The sequence below is a fragment of the Tiliqua scincoides genome, chromosome 4 (genome assembly GCF_035046505.1).
Source record: "Tiliqua scincoides isolate rTilSci1 chromosome 4, rTilSci1.hap2, whole genome shotgun sequence".
NCBI classification, from domain to species: Eukaryota; Metazoa; Chordata; class Lepidosauria; order Squamata; family Scincidae; genus Tiliqua; species Tiliqua scincoides.
Genome location: NC_089824.1, coordinates 220,255,539 through 220,280,454, shown reverse-complemented (window position 1 = coordinate 220,280,454; position 24,916 = coordinate 220,255,539). Strand labels below are relative to the sequence as shown.

The window sequence follows — 24,916 nt, the reverse complement described above, 5'->3', positions numbered from 1 at the left end:
TTTAGCAGCAATATTCCAGTTTATTGAAACAGATTGATTTTTGCAAGTACTGCATGTCTAAACTAATCCCCATGACATGTAAATATATCAAATAGGCCAATCTCTGGCACACATAGACAGACTAAAGTGTGAGCATCTTGAAAATAAGGTCATAGTTACCTGAACTACACTGACAAGAGCAAAATCAGTACAACACACCGTCGTTTCCCAAAGGTACTAAAATCTCCCTGTAACCCACCCACCCCAAATATTAAACATTGCCAATACAAACACAGGTTTATAATATAGAAAGTTGGTATAATATAGAATATTCCCAGAAAAAAAAATAATCAACCATGTTCATACACTGTCCTTTTTCGTTTGCTTTTGTTATCTTTGACAGGTTTAAAATATGCTGAAAAATAAATATATATATATATTTATATTTATGAAAGCACACACACTCTCATACACCCCACACAGCACCCCTTACTATGAAGGAATCCTAAAAAAACAAGGCAGAAATCCAAACCACACAATAGAGAATCTAAAAAATAATTTTTTTAAAAAAAGAAACCACTCTGTATGGCTTTAAGAGTTGCACATATCACAGAATGAGCTAAAAGATTACCTTCGATATTGCAAACGAATTTTTCCAGTATTTGTGGTTTTTTATAGAGTTTCTCTAAATAAAAATGCAAGATGTGCAGAGTCGGAAGCATAAAACAGGTGGGTGAGGTCTTTGAAAGAGGTCATGTTTCGGCCTAATTTGCTAAATCCAATGGAGAATCAAAAGCATATAGGTTCTGAGCACAATCTTGCACATGCCTCTTTAAAACCAATGGAATTTGTGCTCAGATTGTGCACTGTGCATTACTTCAGTGAAAGAGAACATCCCAGGAGACAAACATTACCAGCCTTCCAAAAGTTACTCTTGCCTGCTTCCAAACACATCCATTTGTAGTATGGTAAATGGCATGAAAGGGAGGGAGGAAGCAACACATCCACAAGAGAGGAACTCCCCTGCCTCTTCACCTGGAGGAAACATCATTCTTCAAAGGAGTGTGGCTATTTGCAAACCTGTAAAAGATGCTTCCCCCCCACCACCACCTGGGTAAAGAGTAGGGCTGCAGAGAAAATCAACCCCAGTTATAAACAAAGCTGGCAGAAGCTTGACCAGGTGAAGGTGCAGAACAAAAAGGCATAATCCATCAGGGAGCCTCTTTGCATTGCATGACCTCACCTAGGGCTTGTGCAGGGGACCCTCCTTGCAGATTGTACCCAAAGGCATTTCTGAAGGTGCAGAACACTAAATCAAGTTTGTTTTTGCTAAAATATTTCCTTAGTCTACCCACTGATTGTTTCAATAAGTAAAAATGTAAAAAATAAAAAAACCTTCTACATCAGTGGTTCTTAAAAATTTTAGCACCAGGGTCCACTTTTGAGAATGGCAATCTGTCCAGGACCCACCAGAAGTGACATCATGGGTGGAAGTGACATGTTCAAGCAGGAAGTGCCATCATTGTGATGCTAGAGCCTGCTGCTTTCCTGAGATTGCAGGGTTATTTCGCAGCCATTTTCCAACAGCAAAGTGAAAGAAAAATAAAGCCTGTTTACCATCTTGGCACAGGCAAAATATCCTGGACAGCAGGATTGCCAAATATGCAAAGGTCAACTTGGAAGAATATCAGCGTCTCAGCTTGTCAGAGCCACACTAGCAGTAGGAAGGGCTTTCTGAAGCAGAAGCAAAAGCTGATGGACACAACACAGACAGCTGAAAACCATGACTTGCTCGCACACCAACCAGTATTTTCTCTGGTAAGTAAAAAAAAACCCAAACAAACAGCAGACTACAAAAGAGAGCCCAAGGACGAATTGCTGCCTTACATTTCAGAGGACATTACTTGCATAAGGTCAACAGGTGCACCATCCTCCCTCCATCTCTAACCAATTTCATCAGATGGACACCCAGATAAACCCCATGTGAAGTGGTTATTGGATGGAATTGCTTAGATGGAATTGCTGCTTTACATCTTTAAAAAGTTCCTGTACAAATAAGAAAAACGGGGGATGTTATTTTTCTGGAATTTTAGGTGTTTGACATGGTTCCTTCTATGCCTCTGTGTGGGGAGCCCAGGTCTCCTTCCAATGGCTCCTCTCCGCCAGGGGTTGCCGGGGGGGGGGGTGTTGGACTGCCCTGCTGCACATCTCTGCTACTGCTTCTGAGCCTACTGGAGCAGAGCCCCCCCCCCGCACTTTAACCCTTAGGGTGCCTGTGAGTAGAGAGGAAAGACTCCTTGCAGAGCATTCTTCCCAGGCTGGACCAAAGTGGATCCAAAATACGACATGCAAGGAGGGAGGCGCTTGTTGCAGTGTCTCTTCAGTCCCCCCTTTCCCTAACCTGGCTGGGATGTGAGAGTGGACCCTGCAACCCCCAGGCAGGATGGGGAAGTGCATCTCACCTGGCTGGGTGCCCCTTCCCCACGCACCAACCTGAACATGACTGGAAGCAGGGGTGGGCGGAAGGGCTGCGCGGGGCCCAACAGGGAGAAATCACCCCAATTGCCCAAAAGCTGACCCTGGCCAAGGCAACACTGAAATAAGTCAAAAGGTGAGGAAGCAGAAATTGTGACCTGAAATTATTTACAAACAATTCGCACAATACGTTTGATGTGTTTTCTGGCTGGTGACTTTCTTAGAGATAAAAGAGGACTTGAAGAGAGAGAACTTAAACGAGTTCTTTGCATCTGTCTTCATGGCAGAAGACCTGGGGCAGATACTGCTACCTGAACAGTCCCTCCTGATTAAGGAATTAAATCAGATAAAGGTTAAAAAGAGTAGAAGTTTTAAGACCTAATTGACAAACTAAAGATAAATAAGTCACTGGGTCCAGATGGCATCTACCCAAGAGATATTAAGGAACTGAGGAATGAAGTTGTTGATCTTTCAACTATTATTTGTAACTTGTCCCTGACCACAGTACCAGAGGATTGGAGGACAGCAAATGTCACACTGATCTTAAAAAAGGGAAGGAGAGGAGACTTGGGAAACTATAGGTCAGTCAGCTTAATGTCTGTTCCAGGTAAAATGATAGAAAGCTTCATTAAAATCTTAAAACGCATAAAAGAACAAGCCTTGCTGATGGAGAACCAGCATGGTTTCTGTAAGGGCAAGTCTTGCCTCACAAACCTTTTAGAATTCTTTGAAAAGGTCAACAGGCATGTGGATATAGGAGAACCTGTGGAAATTATATCTCTGGATTTTCAGAAGGTGTTTGACATGGTCCCTCACCCAAGGCTGCTGAGGAAACTCCAGTCAAGAAATTAGAGGGCAGGTCCTCTTATGGATTAAGAATTGGTTGAGGTCCAGGAAACAGAGAGTGGGTGTTAATGGTTCTTTTCACAAAGAACAAAGGTAAAAATGTGTTGTTCGCAACCTTCAGTCTCGAAAGACTATGGTACCGCGCTCTGAAAGGTGGTTCTGGAACAGCGTCTAGTGTGGCTGAAAAGGCCAATTCGGGAGTGATAAATATAAAGGTAAAAATAATGCACATGGAGAAATGATAAAAGTATGTTTCTTGATGCTAATAACTGAATACGGTGTACCTAGCTTTGGTTGTATGTGGAGTGTATTTGGTACATCTGAAGAAATCAGAAAAGGAAGGGGGTTATAGGGGAGGATTTTAGGGGTCCCTGTCCTTCTACCCCGGTTGCTAGCTAGAGATGGGGAGAGAAGGGGAGAAGGGAAAGAGAAGTGAAAGAGTTCAAGGTGCAAGATAGTTACCTGTCCTGTAGAGCAGTTGGAGGGTGGGGGAGAGAGTCCTGTGGAGAGGATCCTCTGACACAACACAAGTGTGTTGGGCCTTGGAGAGTGAGACAGAGAGAGGAAGACCTCTCTTTATAAGGGTTGGGAGATAGTGCCTACGTGCTGAGCTGGAAGGTAGCTTGATTACTGGTTGCTCAACAAAATGCTGGGTGCTTGGAGTACTGTTTCCGTATGTACAAGTATTCCTGAAGTTTGAATGGGGATCAGGACGTAAGTATCAGTTATTAGCAAAGGTCAATCAGGGAGTTGATGACTGACTTCCTAGAAAGGGAAATTTAACAAAGACTGTGTGGAAAAAATACAGGATGTAGATATGAATCAAAGAATAAAAAACATTCAACAGCAAAATACAAGATTGTCATGATTGAGACATACAAAATTATGCAGCAGAGGTATAGAGTGGATAAAGAGATATTCTTTTCCCTCTCACATAACACCAGAACCAGGGGACATCCACTAAAATTGAGTGTCGGGAGAGTTAGAACAAACAAAATATTTCTTTACTGAGCATGTAATTAGTCTGTGGAATTCCTTGCCAAAGGATGTGGTGATGGCATCTGACCTAGATGCCTTTAAGAAGGGATTGGATAGGTTTCTGGAGGAAAACTTCACAGGTTACAAGCCATGATATGTTATTGGCATCCTTCAGTCTCGGAAGACTATGGTGTCACGCTCTGAATGGTGGTTCTGGAACAGAGTGTCCTCTCCAGTGCGTGAAGCCTGGGTAAAGTAGGTATGGAGGATAGGCTGTTACCCAAGCAGCAAATCCCCCCTCTCCACGTCGCTGAAATGGTCCAATGGAAAGGCAGAGGCCAATACGGTTGGTTCCAGCGGCATCGCAGGAGTTGCCAGAACGTGACTGTGTTCAGCCATGAAATGCCTCAGGGACTCCAGCTCCGGATTTTGCCTCGAGGTTGACTCCTGAAGCCTTTTCCATAACTGGATGTAGCCACAAGGCAGTGGAGGTTTGGGATCAGAGTTTTCCTTCTCTCAGATGAGCTGCCTTCCCAGACTGACGAGTCCCATCTACCCGGTGGCTGTTTAGTCGCCTCTTATGACAAGTACAGCCAAACTGAGGGCCTATTCTTATCCCCAGCCCCCAGGGGTACATGATATGTACAGTCTGAGATTAGCTGGTTGCTTATCATGAGGGCTGGGTAGGAATTTGTTTCTGTCATCCAAATTGTCTCTGGACAATCACTCCTCACAATCACTGGTCTTCACCACTCGGAAAAGTTTGGTGTCGCCTGCAAACTTTGCAACCTCACTGCTCAACCCTGTCTCCAAGTCATTTATGAAGAGGTTGAAAAGCACCGGTCCCAGGACAGATCCTTGGGGCACACCGCTTTTCACTTCTCTCCATTGTGAAAATTGCCCACTGACACACACTCTCTGTTTCCTGGCCTTCAACCAGTTCTCAATCCATGAGAGGACCTGTCCTCTAATTCCCTGACTGTGGAGTTTTTTCAGTAGCCTTTGGTGAGGGACCGTGTCGAATGCCTTCTGAAAGTCCAGATATATAATGTCTACAGGTTCTCCCGCATCCACATGCCTGTTGACCTTTTCAAAGAATTCTATAAGGTTCGTGAGGCAAGACTTACCCTTACAGAAGCCATGCTGATTCTCCCTCAGCAAGGCCTGTTTGTCTATGTGTTTTGAGATCCTATCTTTGATGAGGCATTCCACCATCTTACTCAGTATAGATGTTAGGCTGACCGGCCTATAGTTTCCCAGGTCCCCCCTTTTTCCCTTTTTAAAGATAGGTGTGACATTTGCTATCCTCCAATCTTCTGGCACCATGGCCGTTTTGAGGGACAAGTTGCATATCTTAGTCAAGAGATCAGCAACTTCATTTTTCAATTCCTTAATAACTCTTGGGTGGATGCCATCAGGGCCTGGTGACTTATTGATCTTTAATTTATCAATTAGGTCTGAAACATCTTCTCTTTTAACCTCTATCTGACTTAATTCCTCAGTCAGGAGGGGCCGTTCGGGCAGCCGTATCTGCCCGAAGTCTTCTGCCGTGAAGACAGATGCAAAGAACTCATTTAATTTCTCTGCCATCTCTAAGTCTCCTTTTATCTCCCCTTTCCCTCCCTAACCATCCAGAGGGCCAACCGCTTCTCTGGCAGGTTTCTTGCTCAAGTTTCTTGCTCAGGTTTCTTGCTCAAGGACCCCTAAAGGTCCTGTTGAGTGTCCCTTGGAGTACATGAATCCCAGGTTGGGAACCACTGTTCTACTGGTATGTTGTTTGCAGTGCATGGATAGTGTTTACAAAAAGGTGGTGAAGACCAGAATTTAAAAAGAATAAAAATGTATCTTATGATCTTTTAGTATGTTTTTAATAAATTAGAGACTGTACAGTTCTTTGGTAACAATTAGTGGTAAGTTATTTTTCAGGATCTGGCCTCAGGTAAAATCAGTCAAAACTATAGTCAGACACCCCCTAGGTTTAACCCCCGACTTATCCGAGGGTCATAGGAAATTCCATGAATTTTTTTGCTCCAAACCTGCCCTCGACTTAACTGTGAGATGGACTTATAGGTGAGTATCTATGGTGTGTTCAGTGGCTTTCATGCATTAAAAATTGATCACTGTGTTTAATAAAGTGGCACAAGTTAAACCCAAGTACAATCTGGTGTCTTCATTGGGGGGGTGTAAAGATAAACAGAATGCCAGGTGCAGGGGAGTGGCAGCGAGAGGTAAGTATCTTGTGGTCTTGTCTGTGTTCCCTGAAGCATCTGACGGGCTGCTGTGAGATACAGGAAGCTGAACTAGATGGGCTCTGGGCCTGACCCAGCATGACTCTTCTTATGTTAGATATGAAGATCTGCTGATAGTAGCAGTTCATGTGCAGCATGCTTCAAAAGCTTCTAAACATGAAATGTGGCACATATCTGGCTGGACTTTTTCAACCCAGCAGAAGCTGCCAGAGGGAAACAAACAGCAAGAGTGGAAGGAAAGAGCAAATTTCCTGGTTGCTCAGCAGGCTTTCCCCTCTTTTAAACTGGGTATGAACAGCTCCATCAGGCAAAGAGTTGTAAAGGTGTTTTCCTTTGTGCTCCCATCCTGAAGTTGCTGGTCAGCCTTCGGAAGGCTTGCAGCCTTGAGAGAAAAGGCCCAAAGTCACTTAACAGCAGCCTAGAAAGAGGAGGTTAACACATCTCCTTCCTCAGATGCTACCCATCCAATATAGCTTTTTAAATTTTTTTTAAAGGCCATGGAAACTGAATGACATGACTAGCATCACGTGTTGCTAGCAACTCCAGTTAAAAAGATCATTGCAAAGACAGATGTGTGGGGCCTCGAGACAAGTGCTGCCCGTCAGAGCAGACAATAGTGGGAACTAGACAAGCCAACGGCCTGATTGACTCAGTACAAGGCAGCTTCAGATGTTTAAATAAACATGAATCAGCAACTGAAGGAAAGATATAACCAGGACCAACTGGAAAAGCTGAGAATAAGGTTAATGAGTAGGAATCCCAACTCTCAAACTTATTAAGACAAAATATTTAATTCAAGACAATTCAGGTTGTTAATTGCAAATTACCCCGGGGGATGCCACTAGAGTCAAATTGCATAGAAAATTCTGAAATTGTTTCCAGCACACTGGACTGAAAGAAAAACTAGCAAACCTTTACTGTTAGGGCTGCTTCTCAAATTTTTCTTAAAGCTACAAGTATCCAGTTATGATCACCTATAAAGATAATGGGGGTGGGGGTGGGGAACCACCAATGAGAGAATTACTGTGTAATCCTCAGTAAGCAGCCTCATGGTCCATCAGATCCATTAAATTTTTCCAACCTACTCACTGAGTCACTTGGCCTCCCCAGTTAGTATTTCCTCCACCTCTCCCTTGCAGTGCCTGCTGGCATCCCAAACCTGCTTGCTGTATTTCCTTTGCTGAACAAAAGCATTGTTCTATATCAGATATGCACAGCCTATGCTCCACCAAGCAGCCTACCCTGGGCTTAGTAGCCCTATTCTTACAGCCTGCCCAGGACTGCAAATGCAGGCATGAACATGTATAAAGACACACAGACCCAGTACTAGCAAGTAACAGCCAGGCTATATTTGGCTCAGCAAGTCACAAATTGTACAGCTCTAAAGATAAGCAAACAAGCAGCATCAATTAGTTTTCACAGTGCTTCTTGCGTGATCAGCATTGTGCCATTGAACCCTCTGCCAGATGAAAACCAGAGAAATAGCAACTGTGATAGGCTCAGCCTCCCCAGTCACTTCTCCTGTGCAATACCCAGTGAAATGAACACCAAAGAACATCATGGCTCTGCTGCTGCACACGAAGGTGCTGGTTCCAAGGCGTGCCTGTGTCAGAGAAATTCCTGAAAATCAACCAATGGAGACCCCCCCCCCCCCAATATTTTTCAAGGTCTTGCTTTTTATAGGAAGCAAAACATCACAGCTCCTGAAGTTTTGTCCAAGTACTGTCCAGGCTATTTGGTATATATTTACTTACAGGGCAATTCTAAACCTTCAGAACTAAGCCCCATCAAGTTCAACAGGACTTTCTCCCAGGTAAATTTGTATAGAATTGCAGCTTTACTGCATAATCCTATGCATATGTACTCAGAAGCAAGTCACCAAATATAATGGAGCTTACTCTCAGGTAAGGTTGTAGCCTTAGGGCACAATCCTAACCAACTTTCCAGCACTGACCTAGTCGCAATGCAGCTCCAAGGTAAGGTAATAAGCATGCCCTTCCCTTGAGGAGGCTCCCTTGACTGCCTCACCACTGCAGGATGCAGTGCATGCCACATTGGCACAGCTACGTCAGTGCTGGAAAGTTGGTTAGGATTGCGCCTTTAGTGTATGTAACTAACACCAAACCATCTACTTTACTGTAGTTCAAAAAGTTGCAATTTTTGCTTTTCAGGGGCCTAATATTTGTTGTGGCTTCCTTACAGCATCTTTAGCCAGAACAGGAGGGAAATGGCACTACTAAAGATGTGTAAAAACCAGAGAGCATATTGTCCCTTAGTTTTAAAAAAGCAAGCAATTAAATATATATGTTTCCAGGATGAACCTGAGACCATAGTGGGTGGGTGGGTGTGTTTAAGTTTAACCAAGGAAGTTTAGGTTAATCACACTTTCGTGTCTCGCTCTAGAAAAGTGGCTCTCAAATGCTTTGGTCTCTGGAGTCCTTTAGACTCCTAGATGATGTCTTGGGGAGCCCTGCCGGTGCATGTGCATCATCTCAAGGAACCCCAGAGCACCAGTGCACGCATGGAGTAGTGCAGCTCCAAGCAGATGGTAGCCGTTTATGGTATGCTAGTGGAGCACCTGAGAAATGCTGCTCTAGAACATGAAAGGCTCTGTATGGAAACTTGGAAATGAAGCAGGTTTGGACACACTGTATGAGAATCCACTCTGGGCCTCTGCCTCCCCTCTCTAGTCCACAATGCAGAGGGCCATTGAGGGATCAATACTGAATCTGCAGCAGCCATGCTGTTTACATGATCACAGTTACTGAGTCAGAGAGACACTAGGAGGGCTCAACACACACCAACCCCCAAAAGCACCATTTCCTTCCCCCTCCTCATAGAGTGAACCTTCTTTAATTTCTGACTGATGTGGCAAATTGGTCAGGCCAAGTACATGGGCAGCCACCACACAGAGGTGCCCAGAAATGACAGACAGGATGAAATTCAACTCTCCAGTCAGGCTGGGAGGAAAACGGAATGTTTAAGTAACTCAAGAGGATTTATCTCCTTTTTAAGAACAACCTTATGAAATACATAGCTGTTAGAACACCCCAAATCCTGACCTCCTTGGTTTCATATGCAAGAATGGAAGCTGAGTCAAGAGAAACTCACATCACCAGCACCAGCAAGTTGCCTTTTGGGCAGGCAGAAGGCAGCTGAGAAGCACAAAGATAACTGTCTTTACTTTGCATTCAGCAATGTGGGAGCCACTGTCAAAGCTTCCTACTCTCAAAAAAAGGGTGTAGAAGTCCAATGTTAAAATATTGTCTTGTACTTAAACTACAATAAGGTTTTACAACAAGCTAAAATGCAAGAAGAGTCTTCTACATCTTATTGTCCCTTGAGAATATTAGAAGATTTGGTTGGGCATGTTTTGATGGCTAAATAAAAGCACCGATTGACATTTCAAAAGGCGTTATTAATCCTGTTATAGCAAATTGGCATACCATAATCGTGTCAGAAAAAAAATCTTCCTTTTGAACTAGTTAATCATTAAGAGCATGAAGTAACTATTGAAAAACAGCATGTCTCAAACACTGCCCCCCAGTGAACATGGAGTGCTAGGAAATACAATGGAGCAAACCACAAGGGGGGCAGTGACATGCATGGGCAGAAATTTGCATAGGTACATAAAACTGGCAAAGTGTCCTTCCCAGCTCTCTTGATCTGATGTGTTTACTAGGATTTATCCTAATAAAGGAAGGTGAAAAATTAACCAAGTAAAGCAATGTGTCAAAACACCATTTCAGTGGTAGGTAAATATCTTTAGTGGAAGGTATTTTAGCACTGAAAGTGATACTACTGGGCAGGGCCTATGAGAGGAATTTTATTAGGGGGTACAAAGTTTCTTTTGGGCCCCTTCCCAAAGGGTGAGGGGTGCAATGGGGCAGCAGAACGGGGGGCAAAATAAAACGGGGGAAGGTGCTGACAGCCACAATAGTCTTTGAAGCCCAGGTCTACTAGCCTTCTTAATGCAGAGTCCATCAGCAAGTTCAGGTGAGATAGGAAAATGTCAGAGCCCAGGAACATTCTGGGCCCCCTCCTTTGGCTCCTGGACCCCCTTTCTGACCCTGGGCCCAGGTACAAATTACTCCTTTACCCCCCTCTCCTAGGCCCTGCTACTGGGGACCTCAACCATGACTACCTTCCTTGGATTCAGAAACATTGGCTTTGATGTTGTTCCCAGAGAGAAGCAAGACTTTCATGTTTACAAACAAAAGAAGAAAAACCACAGTCAATTCCTTTTTTTGCAAATTTTCTTCTTGGGCAGTGTATACATAACTGCTTTTCTAAGCCACCAAAGCAGTGTAGCAATCAACGCCCATCACATGCAGACTCATCAGTTTCCTGTCCTTCCATTGTCTCTAGTTAAAACTATTTCTTGTTCTTAACATTTTTACTGAAAGTGTCCCCAAAGTACTTTGCCGTTTTCAATAGTGCTTCAAGCAGCAGGTGCTTGGAGGCCAAAACCAGCTCTGAGCAATGTGAACAGCAATGCTACAGTAAGGCATGTGTATCTTTTGGTGCAGTGGTTGTAGGCACCCGTGGGACTCTGTCCATAGCAAATCATGCAGACACTCCAAATCCCTAGAGCAGTTTGAAATTATTTACAATAGGCCTTTAGTACATTAAGTGAGGACAACTTGCCAAATATAAAAAAGAAAAGCAGGACAGATAGTCAAGACTACTACCTTACCTGCTCTATAATGGCCAGCTAGTGGAAAAAATTGACTAGACCAGAAATTCCCTGTGCACTGGGTCCAGTTAGTTCCATCCTTCTATTGACCGATATGGAGGAAGTGGCAACAATCAGAAATCAGGGTAAGTGTTAAAAAGATCCCTCCCCTTTCCCACAACTCACAGTGATGGTCCTACAGTTCTCAAGATACCCAGTGCTGGATTATGGAACTACCACAAAGTGGTAGCCTTACAAGGGAAGGCACTTCCATTGCTACTCAGAAACGACCATCTGTACACAGTTTCAGAGGCTTCTTGGATCTGCAGCAACTTAGCACCTCTTAACAGTTTTACTGAAAGTGTCCCCAAAGTACTTTGCCGTTTTCAATAGTGCTTCAAGCAGCAGGTAAGAAACCTGGTTCAGAAGGTTGCTTCTCATGGCAGGATTCAAGCATAATCTTTAGCACACAGAGCACTCTCTATAAAAATCTGTTCTGTGGGAAACAGCAGCAAGGTTTTTGGTTTATCTTTCCTCCTCCAGCATGAGAAGCAGTGGTGAAACATACAGGAAAAACAATCAGTGGACTATTTTAAAACTTCCCTAGGAAAAGCAACAAGAACCAACTACAAGCCGTATCACCCACTTCTCAGAATCAAAACACTTCTCTGTAGATACTAAAGCCAGGTATAGCAGGTCCATGACGTACAGCAGGGGTCTCCAGACTTTTTGGCCAGAGGGCCACATCAAATAACTGGTGTGGTGCTGAGGGCCGGGGAAAAAAATTAAATATAAAATTTAAATAAATAAATTAGAGATGAAACTTAGATGAATGAATAAATGGACTCATTCATTCAACCTCTCTGGCCCTCAGAACACCCTCCAGACACAACCAGAGCACAGCTCCAGTTGTGTTCTGTTGAATGGGCTGGAGATTTTCAGGGAACAAGAGGCTGGCCGCAGGCCAGATAGGGGCTCACCATGGGCTGCATCTGGCCCTCAGGTCAGGGTTTGGAGACTCTTGATGAACAGGATCTGCTTGGTTGCTTAAACACAAAGGCTGCTTCTTCAGGTTTCAAGGCATGCAGCATGGGAACACTCCAGGCAAATAGTCAGTTGTTTAATTTGGAGTATAGACGTAGCACCTGGAAGGAAAGGCTAATATGGGCATCAGTGGAACTTTGCGCACTCACTCTCTCGGGTATGGCCACCGAATATGGGTTCCTGAGGTGAAAATCAAACAGCACCCTGCTCTTCCCTAAAGTAATAGGTAATGCTACTCCTGTGCCCTTATGTAGCATCTCTCAGATTTGAAAGAGGGCGTACAGAAGACCATGTTCTGCTGTATTACGTTGCATGGGACAGATTACCACTCTCACTCTGCCACTCAAAAATGTGTGGCCACTTCAGCTCTGATTCTTCCAGTGGACTGTGCCATTGATGAAGAACACACAGACTCCAGGTCTGCTATACAGAATACTGAGGACCAGCACAGTTGCTGCAGAATTTGCAGGATTTGGAGGCACTGAATTAGTACATCCAGGTGCTGACAAAACTGCACATATATATCCTAACAGAGATTGGCAGAACTTGGCAAGGAAAGTAGTTCCTTGGTTCCTCACATTGCCAAGACAGCCCATTCAAAAATTGCATATAATATACATATATCACTGAATAAGAAAGTCAAATGCACCAAAAGGAAAAATTAAGTGCATTTACATGACCTGACCATAGGGGGGCACTTTTGCAGCACATATTTCTGCAACTTTTTACCTCTGTGAACTAAGCTGAAGATCTGATATTAGCATGTTACAAATGCCAATGGGCTAAACAAATCCTTTGTTCAATTGACCTCTGGGCACCAAGAGTACCCTTTCCAGTGAGGGCAGCAGGCTTGAAAGTCTCTTTGATCATTCTAGCTTATTGAAAGGGATGCATTTAAGAGGCAAGTCCTCCAAAACCAACATGGCTTTGTTTATAATTGATAACCTTGTTACCATGTCCCTTGCTGCTGCGTAGAGTCATTTTAAAACATTTTGATAATGTTTGAAAAGCAAGAGTCCCCCATATTTTAAGCTAACAGTGGAGAACATCTGAGAAGAAAACTGCATGCAGTCTGCCTGGCTCCCTTCAACAGGTAGACAAGTTTTACAAAACTATAGGAAAGGCAAAGAAGTGGAACCATCAAGGGAAATGCTTACCAATACAGTATCTGGATGATATAGATAAATAACCTGTTTGCTGAAAAAAAAAAAAATCCTTCAAAAACAAGAAGTTTTTTCCACACTGGGGCAATGACAAGGCTACTTGAGCTTTTCCAAAACAACCTTCCTTTCCTTAGCACAGCCCCAATAAAGAAGACAAACAAAAATCCCTATGAAATCCAAGAAAAATCCTTGTCATTCTCTCCAGAGTTCTCATGCTCCTGTAGAGAGTCAAGACCATCTTTGTCGTCTTCCAAGATCACGTCATCTTGTGAAATTTCTATGTCATCTTCATCCCCCATATCTTCATCTCCTTCCACCTTGAGGTCATCAGGATCTTCCATATAGGCACCCTCTGTGCCATACAATTCGTCTGGCGAGCCGTCTCCTCCACTCACATCCAGGTGGCCAGCCATGCCTCGGCCAGAACAATCAGTGCAAATGCCATGGCGACGGGAGCCGTGCTTAATGCCCACACTGGCTGCTGACATGAACACTCTGCTGCACACTTTGCAGACGTATTTTTTATCTTTGCTGTGAACCTTGGAAAAGGGGGGAGAGAAGGCAAGATTAAAGCAGGTCAGTCTGTAGATCAGGAATTTCAAGAAATAGCAGCATCTAGGTGATGCTGTGACCAGTGTTGAAGCCTGGCTTTTTCTTCTTCTTTCTTTTTCTCTTTAAAAAGCAGCAGTCTCTAATTTTTCACTCTGTTCAGGCTAACTGTCTTCTACCAGCAACTGGGAATGGCTGCAGAAAAACTAAACAGTATAGAACAGGGGTGCCCAAACCCTGGCCCTGGGGCCACTTGCAGCCCTCGGGGACTCCCAATGCGGCCCTTAGGGAGCCCCCAGTCTCCAACGAGCCTCTGGCCCTCTGGAGACTTGCTGGAGCCCGCACTGGCCTGATGCAACTGTTTGACCTCTCATATGAGCTGTGGGATGAGGTCTCCCTCCACTGCTTGCTGTTTCATGTCTGTGATGTAGCAGCAGCAGCACCAAAGGAAAGGCCAGCCTTGCTTTGTGCAAGGCCTTTTAGAGGCCTTGAGCTATTGCAAGACCTTCATTCATTCATATAAGTTCATCTTTAATATATTCACTTATGTAAATTTATGTAAATTTATTCAAATTTTAAATGTAAATTAATTCTTTTTTTCCCTGGCCCCCCCAAACAGTGTCAGAGCGATGATGTGGCCCTCCTGCCAAAAACTTTGGACACTGCTGGTATAGAACATTCCAGAGTTCCTTCAGAATAGGGATATGAGCTTCACCAGCTGCATTTCATTCTTAAGCCATCCTTGTAGTTCCTATTAGAATAATTTTCTCTTCTTGTCTTTCAGGAAACTCACTGAATCAAGATTTGAACTCTGGTTTTGGAATGAACTCCCTTAAATTACGTGGCTAGCACAACTCACAACCTCATTAGAGTGAATAAAGCCAATGATCTAAAGTGGAGGTCAGCATGTTTATATACCTTCCTGAAGCACCAGAAAATTTTTGTTTTGAGTTGGGATTTGGAGGGTGAAGTTCAACTAACAGATTTTATGTTAATTTAAATTTTTTGTTTTGTTTTCAAATGAAATGGCATTATCTGGCCTGCTCATCAAGAGCAGAGCAGAATATGAATTAAACAAACTTTATATTGCTTGAAAAGCAATATATGCAGTTTTGTTTTGAAAATAACAACTTGAAGTTGATACTCTCAACAATTTTAGGGATTATTCAATTGGTACACTTAACAAAAAATGGCCGGTGAAGGATGGATGTGTGCGTGTGTTGGAACTAAACTCGAAGGCATAGGATCAGCTTACCCCAAACAATGCAAATCAAGGGACATCTCAGGGAGAAACCAGTCTCCTGACCAGATGGCTGGGCACTCATTTGAATGGACAAATATTCACTGAAGGAAGGAGAAGGCAGTGCAGTTTTGGGTACTATGGCAACAGATAAGAGAAGCCCCTTCAACATTGCCATGTACGTAGTACAGGCAAGCTGCCCATTTCATCTAAAAATGCTGCCACTTGGCAGAGTAAGATGCGGAACTCACACCTGCCATAGGCAGACAGTGGCATATTAGCTGATTATAAGACCAACTTGCCCCCAAAGGAAAGAGAGCTGCTTCAAGGAGGAAGTTGGGACAAAGACCAGCAGTCTGCAAAATGCACTGCCGAATGTACATTTTCAACACAATAGTTAAGCTTGAAAGTTGAGAGGAGGCAGTAACTAGAGAAGCAAATACTTTCCCTGCATAGTCAAAAACTTACTTAAGACATACAGTGGTGCCTCGCATAACGAAATTAATCCGTTCCGCAAGTCCTTTCGTTATGCGAGTTTTTCGTTTTGCGAAGCGCGTTTTCCCATAGGAATGCATTGAAATTAAATTAATGCGTTCCTATGGCAAGAAAAGTCAGAACAAAGTCAAATTTGGTTTACAAAGTGTTTATTAAGTGCTCTTTAAAGGCATACATACTGTACAGAGGATTTCAAAAATGGGGGGGGATGCTGAGTGGGGCGCTTGAAGGCTGTAATCCTGTGCACACTTTCCTGGGAGTAAGCACAATGGACTTACTTCTGAGGAGACATGCACAGGATTGTGCTCTAAGCTGGGGAGGACAGAGCAGCTGCACTCAATTGCTTGCTTTTGCCATGATCATGGGGGGAAAAGTGAAGGAAATGGGGCAGTGAGAGGGTGAATGAGCAATGGGGGGATGCTGAGTGGGGAGTTTGAAGGCTGTAATCCTGTGCACACTTTCCTGGGAGCAAGCACAATGGGATTTACTTACATAAACTGACATGAAGATCCTCCCCTTACTAAGGTGGACGGGATCATAAAGTGACATGAAGATCCTCCCCTTACTAGGGTGGACGGGATCATAAAGTGACATGAAGATCCGCCCCTTACTAGGGTGGACGGGATCATAAAGTGACATGAAGATCCGCCCCTTACTAGGGTGGACGGGATCATAAAGTGACATGAAGATCCCCCCCTTAAGACAAAACAAAACAAAACAAAACAAAAATTCGTTATGCGAAGCATAAGTCATAAAAATTCGTTGTGCGAGTTACCAAACTTCGCACACCGCTTTCATTCTGCGAGTTTTTCGCTGCACGAGGCATTCATTATGCGAGGCACCACTGTACTTCATACCGTACCTCCAGATCCTGCTATTGAAATGCATCAAAAATGTTGAATGTCTACCTCCTAAAAAGACACTTAAATTTGCTTCCCCTTTTCCCTCCTTTCATAAAACGTAGTTTGAAAACATTTCTGATACTGGAGGGCTTCCCTGGGCCTCCAAATGCCTTACAAGGCATTAAACACTTCTGGGGAGGGGTGGCCCCCAGATCACGGAGATGGACATTTGCCCGTATCCGCCGTTTCAGCAATCTGCAGGGGGTTCCGGAACAGAACCCCCACAGATAAGGGGGCATGCCTGCCCTCGCTAAACTAGAGATTGTATGAATTGACACCTTTCCTGAAAATGGGAAAGCCCACTGAATGTCATTGTTAAAGTAGCATCACTGCAACTGGAGCCGAGGATCACAGCATTCTGTGCCCAACTATGGACAGGGATAAATACCTCAATATTTTATATGAATTTGCAATACTTGATGGTTTTCCTAGATTTTAATGGCAATCTGGTCAAATTTGGGGGAAGCAATTATGTAGAACCAAAAGGATGATGGGAGAGGCTCTGCTCTCCCCTGAAATGTAAACATTTTACCCTGGTGAATTATGTGCTCTCTCCTTAAATCCCTAATCAGGAAGGCAAACTTGCAACATGATTTTGACTAATTAAAAGGAACAAACAATTAAATGAAGGTTTAAATTTCCCTTTTTGGGGCTACTCAGCAACTTATAAAATTATTTTTCCCCTGCTTCAATTCTGTCTGGAGTAACGTAAGAATACAAGAAGGGAATGAAGGGATTAATTTTAGGAATTTCTTTGATCCATTATGAGGAAGCATGTAACTAGCAGGCGGCTATTCTCTAAAAGCCACACGTAGATCCTCTTGCAGAACTGTATAGCATCTCTACAGTCAAGTGTCCATTCCAACTAGCAAGTCAAGTGTGCTGCCCCTCTCTCTTGCACTTAATCTTTTTATCATGCCACCCTGATAAAAACATAAGAAGAGCCCTACAGGGATCAGGCCAGGGCCCATCTAGTCCCGCTTCCTGAATCTCACAGCGACCCACCAGATGCCTCAGGGAGCACAAAACCTCAAGATACTTGCTGCCACTCCCCTGCGCCAGGCGTTCTGTTTAACCTGGCACCCCCCAACGAAGACACTAGATTGCACTTGAGTTTAACTTGGACCACCTTATTAAACACAAGTGACCAATTTTTAACACATGAACCCTACTGAACACACTTTCCCTCCCTTGCCAGTCTGGAGTAGGCAGAAAAACTGCCATCCACAGCCAATTTGGATGACTGAAAAAAATTCCTACCTGGCCCTCATGATGAGCAAACCGCTAATCTCAGACTGTACATACCCATCATGGCTCATAACCTATGATGGAGTTTTCCTCCAGAAATCTGTCCAAGCCCTTTTAAAAATGCAGACACCATCACCGTGTCCTGTAGCAAGGAGTTCCGCAGACTAATTACATGCTGGGAAAATAGTTTGTTTCCTGATGCACAATTTTAGTGGATGCCCCCTAGAAATAGCCAACCTTGGTACCTGAGGTTCATTTACGCGTAAGTGCTCAGGTACTCTGCAGAATAACTCATTGGAAAGGATAAATTCAGCAGCACAACGATGCAATTTAGTTGAACATTCTTCTTGCCCAGCAGAGAGCTTTTGGCTCCCCCTTCCCCCCTTGTTTTTATTTCTTTTTCCATACTGCCTGAATCTCATCTCAAGAGCCAACAAATGGGTAATATGGTTATTGTAACTTGGAGGTACAGCGTGCATGCATATTTTTATTAAAAAGATTTATATACAGCTTTTCAACAGTAGTTCACAAAGTGGTTCAGGTAGCAAAATAAATCAACAAATGCATGTGTGTTCCTTTTTTTTTTTTCCTATCTCCCCTTCTATTACTAGCTTGGAATGTTGTGGAACATTAATAAGTTTAGTATGTATATTGTTGTGGATACTCCAAAGCACAGATAAAATCTATTTTGATACCAAAATGTGTGGCCGTTTAGCTCATGAGGAACCCCAGGAACCCGAGGGGACGAATGTCTCCTTCCCCCAAAGAGGCCTCCAGCATCTTCCCTGGTCCTGCAGGAAAAAGTAGTGGCCATTTCTGTGCTACTGTAGCCCACGGCACTGGGAGGCACAATAATGGGCTTTAAGAGCAACATGCATTTGGCTCCAAGTTTATCATGTGCAGCAGCAAGAAAATAGTCTTTTCGTGAACTCTTTCACACAGTCAGTGTAAGCACAGTTTAGAGAACCATGGAATTGGAAGAGAGTCAGTAGGTCAGCTGACTGAATCCATAATCAAAACGGAATCTTTCCTAATTAAAAAATGCCTCCTTCTAAGGAACCAGAGTCTATACTATCTCTAAATGGCTGATAGTACTGAACTGTTCCAAATTTCTTACCATTTGAAATTTTCATCTTTCCTGCTTAGCTTAAGCTGACTGCTTCTTACCCCTCATCTTTCTGATATGCTTTGAAAAGGTATATCCTCAATATATTTTTTTCACCAAAATTTTTTTTGCTTATGCAAATACTTCAGCCCCTCTGTTGTTATGTTCTGCCTTCCAAGCTATTTGATGCCTCCATAGCTCTCCTCTAATTCTTAAGCTTATCATATACCCATCATCGTTCTACATGCAGTGTTGCAAAAATCATCATGTTTGAAGACGTTTTATAAATTCACATGCCAGCCAGCCATGTTTCATTTTCTCCTTACTATGAACCACAAATCTAGTTCTGTTCTTCCAATCAGCCTCCTGCCCCACCCCGAGCATCTCCAAAGGCTGGAAAACTTACCAAGGTGTGCCGTTTCATGTGTTCCCGGCGGGTAAATTTCTTCCCACAAATTTCACAAGGGTAAGGTCTTTCTCCTGTGTGGGACCGCATGTGTCGTTTCAAGATGCACTGATGCATGGCTGAGAAACTGCAATAGGGACACTTGAATTTCTTCCTGATCACTGTGAATTCATTTACTGGAAGAGAACCACAACACAAGTTACAGCTTTGTAGCTTCCTGTTCTTTGACAGAAGACCACTTATGTAACGGAGTATCTCGCAAAGGCACTTTGTCTTTCCTCATAATAGGACTGAGGTCTGCTTTCAGCAAAGCTTCAGGAATTTCCTTGGGAGAAGTATTCTGCAAATGCCCATTGCGCTCCCTCAAACATTCTGGCTCTATTATGCAGGAGCCTTTTTTTAATTCCCTCAGGTTGTAGCCCCATATTACTTTGGGCCCCACAAGAGAAGGGATGAAAGGGAGCAAGAAAGGCTCGATTAACATCTTGTTTCTTTTACTCTAGAGAAGCTTCAGCAACACACACATTGATTTAATAATAATAAAAAGAAAAATTGAAGACAAATTGGTCAATCCTCACAAAGAGACTGCTGAACAGCATTTAGCAGACGTGATGTTCTATTAAATGAGGGATCCTTAGATCATTGGTCTCATAAAATGTAGTATCTAATCTTATTCACTGGTCCATAACACAGTATTTTGAGATTTCCCAATATGTTTTGAGGGTTCCCAGTGAGAAGTCTAAATTTTTGTAAGTAATTTCAAGTCTACAAAGAGGTGGAATACAAACAATTTCATATGAACAAACACCAATAGCAGAATTTCCCTGGAATGCAGTATGATCTTTCCCCATAGACTGCAGCCTAGCAGAACTTCAGGTGTGTTCTAGACCACACAATGTCGAGAATATGCAGGTCAGCAGGACTGGACACTCCTTTGAATGGAAGAATTAAAAAAGAGGTTGGACGATAAACTTTGGTATTAGATGTCACTGATTTATTCTGCCCAATGCATTTTTGACCATCTGTGATCTTCAGGGCAACAGATCCTCATACCTCAAGAAGACAAACCATATCAAATGTGAACCTGCACAGCTGACATACATAAGTCTATATGGAAAGATAGAATATTTTACGCTTATAGTTCCAGAGTCCTGACCAACAAATATCACTATATCTGATCTCAGTTTAGTGTTGGTCAAATTAGGAATTTTAAGCACCAATGAGCAAAGTCAAGCTATCACCATCCAATGTCAGAAAGTTTTTGAACCGCTGGGCATGCATTAATTTAAGATGGAGGAAAGGAGAAAAATTCTTTCAGAAGCAAAGGTTTCTTCATAGTATGGTAAAGTCCCAGGCTTTAAAACACTCTACATTGATTTAAGATGCCCCAACTTCTGCGTGTTTGTATTCATTATACTCCTACACATCACTCATAATGCATCAGTACACAGAGAACACCAATGTTGCTTAGAAAAGGAACCTTTGGTTATGTGAAATATCTTATGACAACTGGAGAATAACTCAGCAGATTTCCAAGGTCTGCTGAGGCACCAATAAAAACTAGTAATCTGCTAAAGTATGTCTTAAACATTTCGTTCTAGGCATAGGTACCGAACAGTCAGGCAAAGCTTGCCTTAGCAACAATGCTCTGGTGCATGGAATCAAGCCAGAAAGAATACCCTGTGAGCTCATGAACTGTAAAGCAAAAGACCAACAGCTGGATGCAGCCTTCACTCCACATTCCTAGGCCGGCCCAACAGCGAGATGGTTGCATGCTAATATTGCTATTAACTATTCAAAGCAGAAGCACCTGTGGACTGAACAAGCGTTCAACCCTCATTTAAACAGCAGCCATCTTTAAACCATTAACCTTACTGCAAATAGAGAGTGCACACCAACAATCAGATGTAAAACTCAGTGTTAAATCACTCCTCAATATGTATTCTTGCTCACAATCCCAACACATTTTCATTCTCCACCAAACACAGTAGAGTATTTACATTTTATTTGTGACTTCTAGAATATTTTGGATGAACATGAAAACATTTTTTCCACTCTCAGCAATGCCTCTACATGTTGTCATGCTTTAAAAGGGGAAGAACACTCAGATAGACTCTAGGGAAACCAACAGTAATGACAACTCTGGGGTCTAATTTACAAGCAGAATGCACAGAGCAGCTGGGCAAATGCTTCTCTCTCCAACAAGACTGGAAGCAGAATACACACTTGCTAAGTAGGTGAAAAACAGTTCAGTTCTTATTAGAAGCCAATTGCATATTTTAGTGGTTGCCCATCCCTCTTTGTAGTATGTATCCCTGTTAAACCATAACCTGTTTAACCATTTTGGTCACCAAACCGATTTTGATACAGCCAAGGATTTAGGCTACACTAATCAAGCTCAATAGTCTGAATAATGTACATGGACACATGCCACCACTAGATTAGAAAGAAAAATACATTTAGGACTAAAGAAAACAAAGGAACTTTCGCAGCTATTCCATTGCATGCTGTGCTACCTCCCCACCCCAAAATTCACAGTGCTCCCCCTTTCAACATTTGTTGCCCTCAGCATTGGGTTGCCAAATTTAAGCACTGCAAGTATAAAAGAAAAAAGACACCCTTCTGCATAAAAACAGAGTATGAAAAACATCCCGACACCAATTCTTTGGCGTGATTAGGTGGACAGTTTAAACTGTGATACACAATAGGTCTTAACAGCTTTCGGGGGGGGGGGGATGTTATTCACACGCCACTTCAGTTCAGCAGACTGCCAAATGCAGAGCAGGGATATGTGGTTTCACCTAATTACTCACAAAAGTAATAAGGAATTCAGTGTAATGCAAGAGCTAATCTGACTGTTTAGCCTGTTCCAATTTCATGTTTAAGTGATTCATTGATGCTTTTTAAAAATCAAGCCAGAGAACTTTTTTGTTTAAAAAAAAAAAATCAACAGTCTGTATTGGGGTCACCACAGTTCTCTTCTGGTTAATCAAAAATCAATGAAATGCGTCTTCTTTTTTATTTTTTAAAGCAGCCATCAGCAAAAAAGGACAAGTTCCAGCAAGTTACACCTGTCCCTAGTTGTGCACTACAGAGGCAGAAAATTTTTTTTTTTACAGCTGCCTCATTGCTCGCAACAGCTTGTAAAGAAAAAAGTTTGTATTCCATAGGAACATGATAAACCAATTACTATAGAATCTAAACAAGCAAGTCAGAAGCACCACAGGGAAGGTGATCAAAAGTCATCTAAAATCTTGCGCTTTACAGCTATTTTCAATAACACTCAACAGCAAAAGCAACTCAAAAGAGAGAAGCTGCCAGTTAAGTGTCCTTTTTCACAGAACTTCATTATGAGGACTGAAGTTCAAGGTAGTATAATAAAGCTACTGTCATCCCTGTTCATAGATGGTCCTTGAGGCTTCAAAAAGCTTATAAAACCTGCTTGACCAGAAACAGTAGTACGTCAAGAGTCAGGCAAGTCCGCACAATGGGCAGCGGCTGCTCTCATTACAAAACCTTTAGCCACTCTCTGAAACTATTGTTAACCTCCAGTCCAGGTTTGCAATGCATCAGGCAGTTGCAGCTGTTTAAGTCAGAAACGAACATTTCTAGAAATGTTTTCTAGACAGCAATTCTTGTTGGAGCACTTTCATGTTCCTGCCTTTGCTGTTGATGCTCATGATCTTCGTATGAGAGAGACATGTTTGCTCCAAGAGTTTCTCCCATGGCTGGGTCAGTACTGACTCACAGCCCAATCCTGAGCTGCCCAGGGCGCAGGACTACAGCAGCACCGAAAATGGCTGCATGCTGCATGCTCCAGGCAGTTGCCAGCCGCTGACTTTAGTCCCCTTCCCCCAGGTGAGCAAAGTAGCTCCACAATGGGACTATTTGATTCACCGCCAACAAAAAGGTGAATCAAGAGGTGAACTGGCACTCAGCAGGTGCTAGGGCCTGCACTTGTACATTATGGCACGTTTGCAACAGTGCACCCCAGCACTACGCCAGCACGCATTGTTTGGGATTGGGCCCTCAGTCAAGTCAGAAGTAAGGAAGACATACCACAAGAAATATGTCCAAAGTATGCCTGGATTTGCAAAGATAGCTTTGCAAACCAAAGGAAGCTTTTTGATCAATAACACCCACATGAGTGCAGCTATCTCCCACGCTGCCTTATGAACTAGCAAGATCTACAAAGATCACATGTGATGTGTGTTAGGCATTGTCAATCAGCATGCCCCTGATGGGCTTCCAGTGGTGTGGAAGCAGTCTACCTAAGGCCTAGTTCATATATGCCAAAACATATCACATGTGGAGACAGTTCCACATTGCCAGTGATACATGCAAAACTCTCCTATGCGGGTTTGGGGTGGTGGAGATGGCACAACTGCAAAACAGGGGCTGAGAGAGAGAGAGAGCCTGCATGCGAGTGCAAGTGTATGAGAGAGGCTTCTACCTCAGATGAAACAGATTCCAAAAGTAAATATACAAATGAAGCCAGAAGCCTTTTTACTGGGATTGACAGAGAAGAAAAAAGTTGAAACTTTATTTTTATGTATGACTAGCGCAGTAAAAATACTTTTTGTGCAACAGTGGAAGATGTCAGAAGTACCCTCGGTGGAAGAAAGGTGGATAAAAATTTTGGACTGATGACCTTGCTTAAAGAAAAATCAGGAATTTCTCTTGTAGAAAAATGGAAACCGCTCACTGATTTTCTGAATAAGGAAAAAGATGAGACAGTGATTTGTGGTTTTGAGGAATAAGACTAGTGGAAACAAACTTGAGTATAGAGAAAAGTTTAGTGACAATGACAAGTATAAAAAGTTATGGCCAAGATTGGAATTATGTAATCTGAAGTACAGAATAGAGTAGTGATAAGTAAATAGGACATACTGCTTCATTCTTGCTGTACTTTACCTTTAGATAGTTTATGTCTATGCACTGTACATGTATTGTTTCTTTGTTATCAATTTAGTAATAAAAAATTATAAGAAGATGTTTCTACCCCATCTCTCAACTCACCAAGCACTTTACATCCAAGTCCCACACATCACAAAACAAGTGATAACATTCAGTATTCAAACACCAAAGCTAACTAAACAGTGACATGCTGGAAATTACTGGACCGATAGATATTGCTCCAACAGAACAGATTAGAAAATCTTTTAGACTGGTATTTTCATGGTTTTGGTGGTTAAATAGTTTGGATTATTTACAGTGAACCTCCTGGCCAACTCAAAAGCTTTTTCTTTAATTTTGGCAATTTACTGGTCAAAAACAGACAACACAACAACACTTTTGCAATTAAAAATTTTATTATTCAAAATATGCATATATACCTAGCTCTGTAAAATAGAGCACCACAAGAAACTATGTTCCATGGCTTGTTTATGAGTTTCACAGTATTGAAAAATATATGCCTGGAAGCTTTTAATTGATGGTGCCATAGTACAGATATACATTGTCTACCTCTTAATCTAATGGACACAATCAAAATATACAAAGCATCTGATTGCCAATGCAAAAGTTTAAATTTAACTAACATAATGAAAACAATACCAATAC

General features: G+C 42.6%; 1 protein-coding gene and 1 long non-coding RNA gene across 2 annotated transcripts in view; both read right to left on the bottom strand.

The window, feature by feature from the left end:
• On the bottom strand, positions 1–5,399 carry LOC136647623 (uncharacterized). The gene is made up of 2 exons (XR_010794286.1): positions 2,143–5,399; positions 1–2,097 (listed from the first exon to the last, which is right to left on the bottom strand). It is a non-coding gene; the product is annotated as an uncharacterized lncRNA (long non-coding RNA).
• Positions 5,400–5,721: 322 nt separating this feature from the next.
• ZBTB46 (zinc finger and BTB domain containing 46) overlaps positions 5,722–24,916 on the bottom strand; it is an 86,766-nt gene continuing 67,571 nt past the window's right edge. Inside the window, exons 4-5 of the mRNA XM_066623267.1 lie at positions 19,355–19,530; positions 5,722–13,948 (exon numbers count right to left, since the gene is read on the bottom strand). Coding sequence (XP_066479364.1) covers positions 13,577–13,948; positions 19,355–19,530 — 548 coding nt within the window. The 3' untranslated portion in view covers positions 5,722–13,576. The remainder of the gene's footprint in view (positions 13,949–19,354; positions 19,531–24,916) is intronic.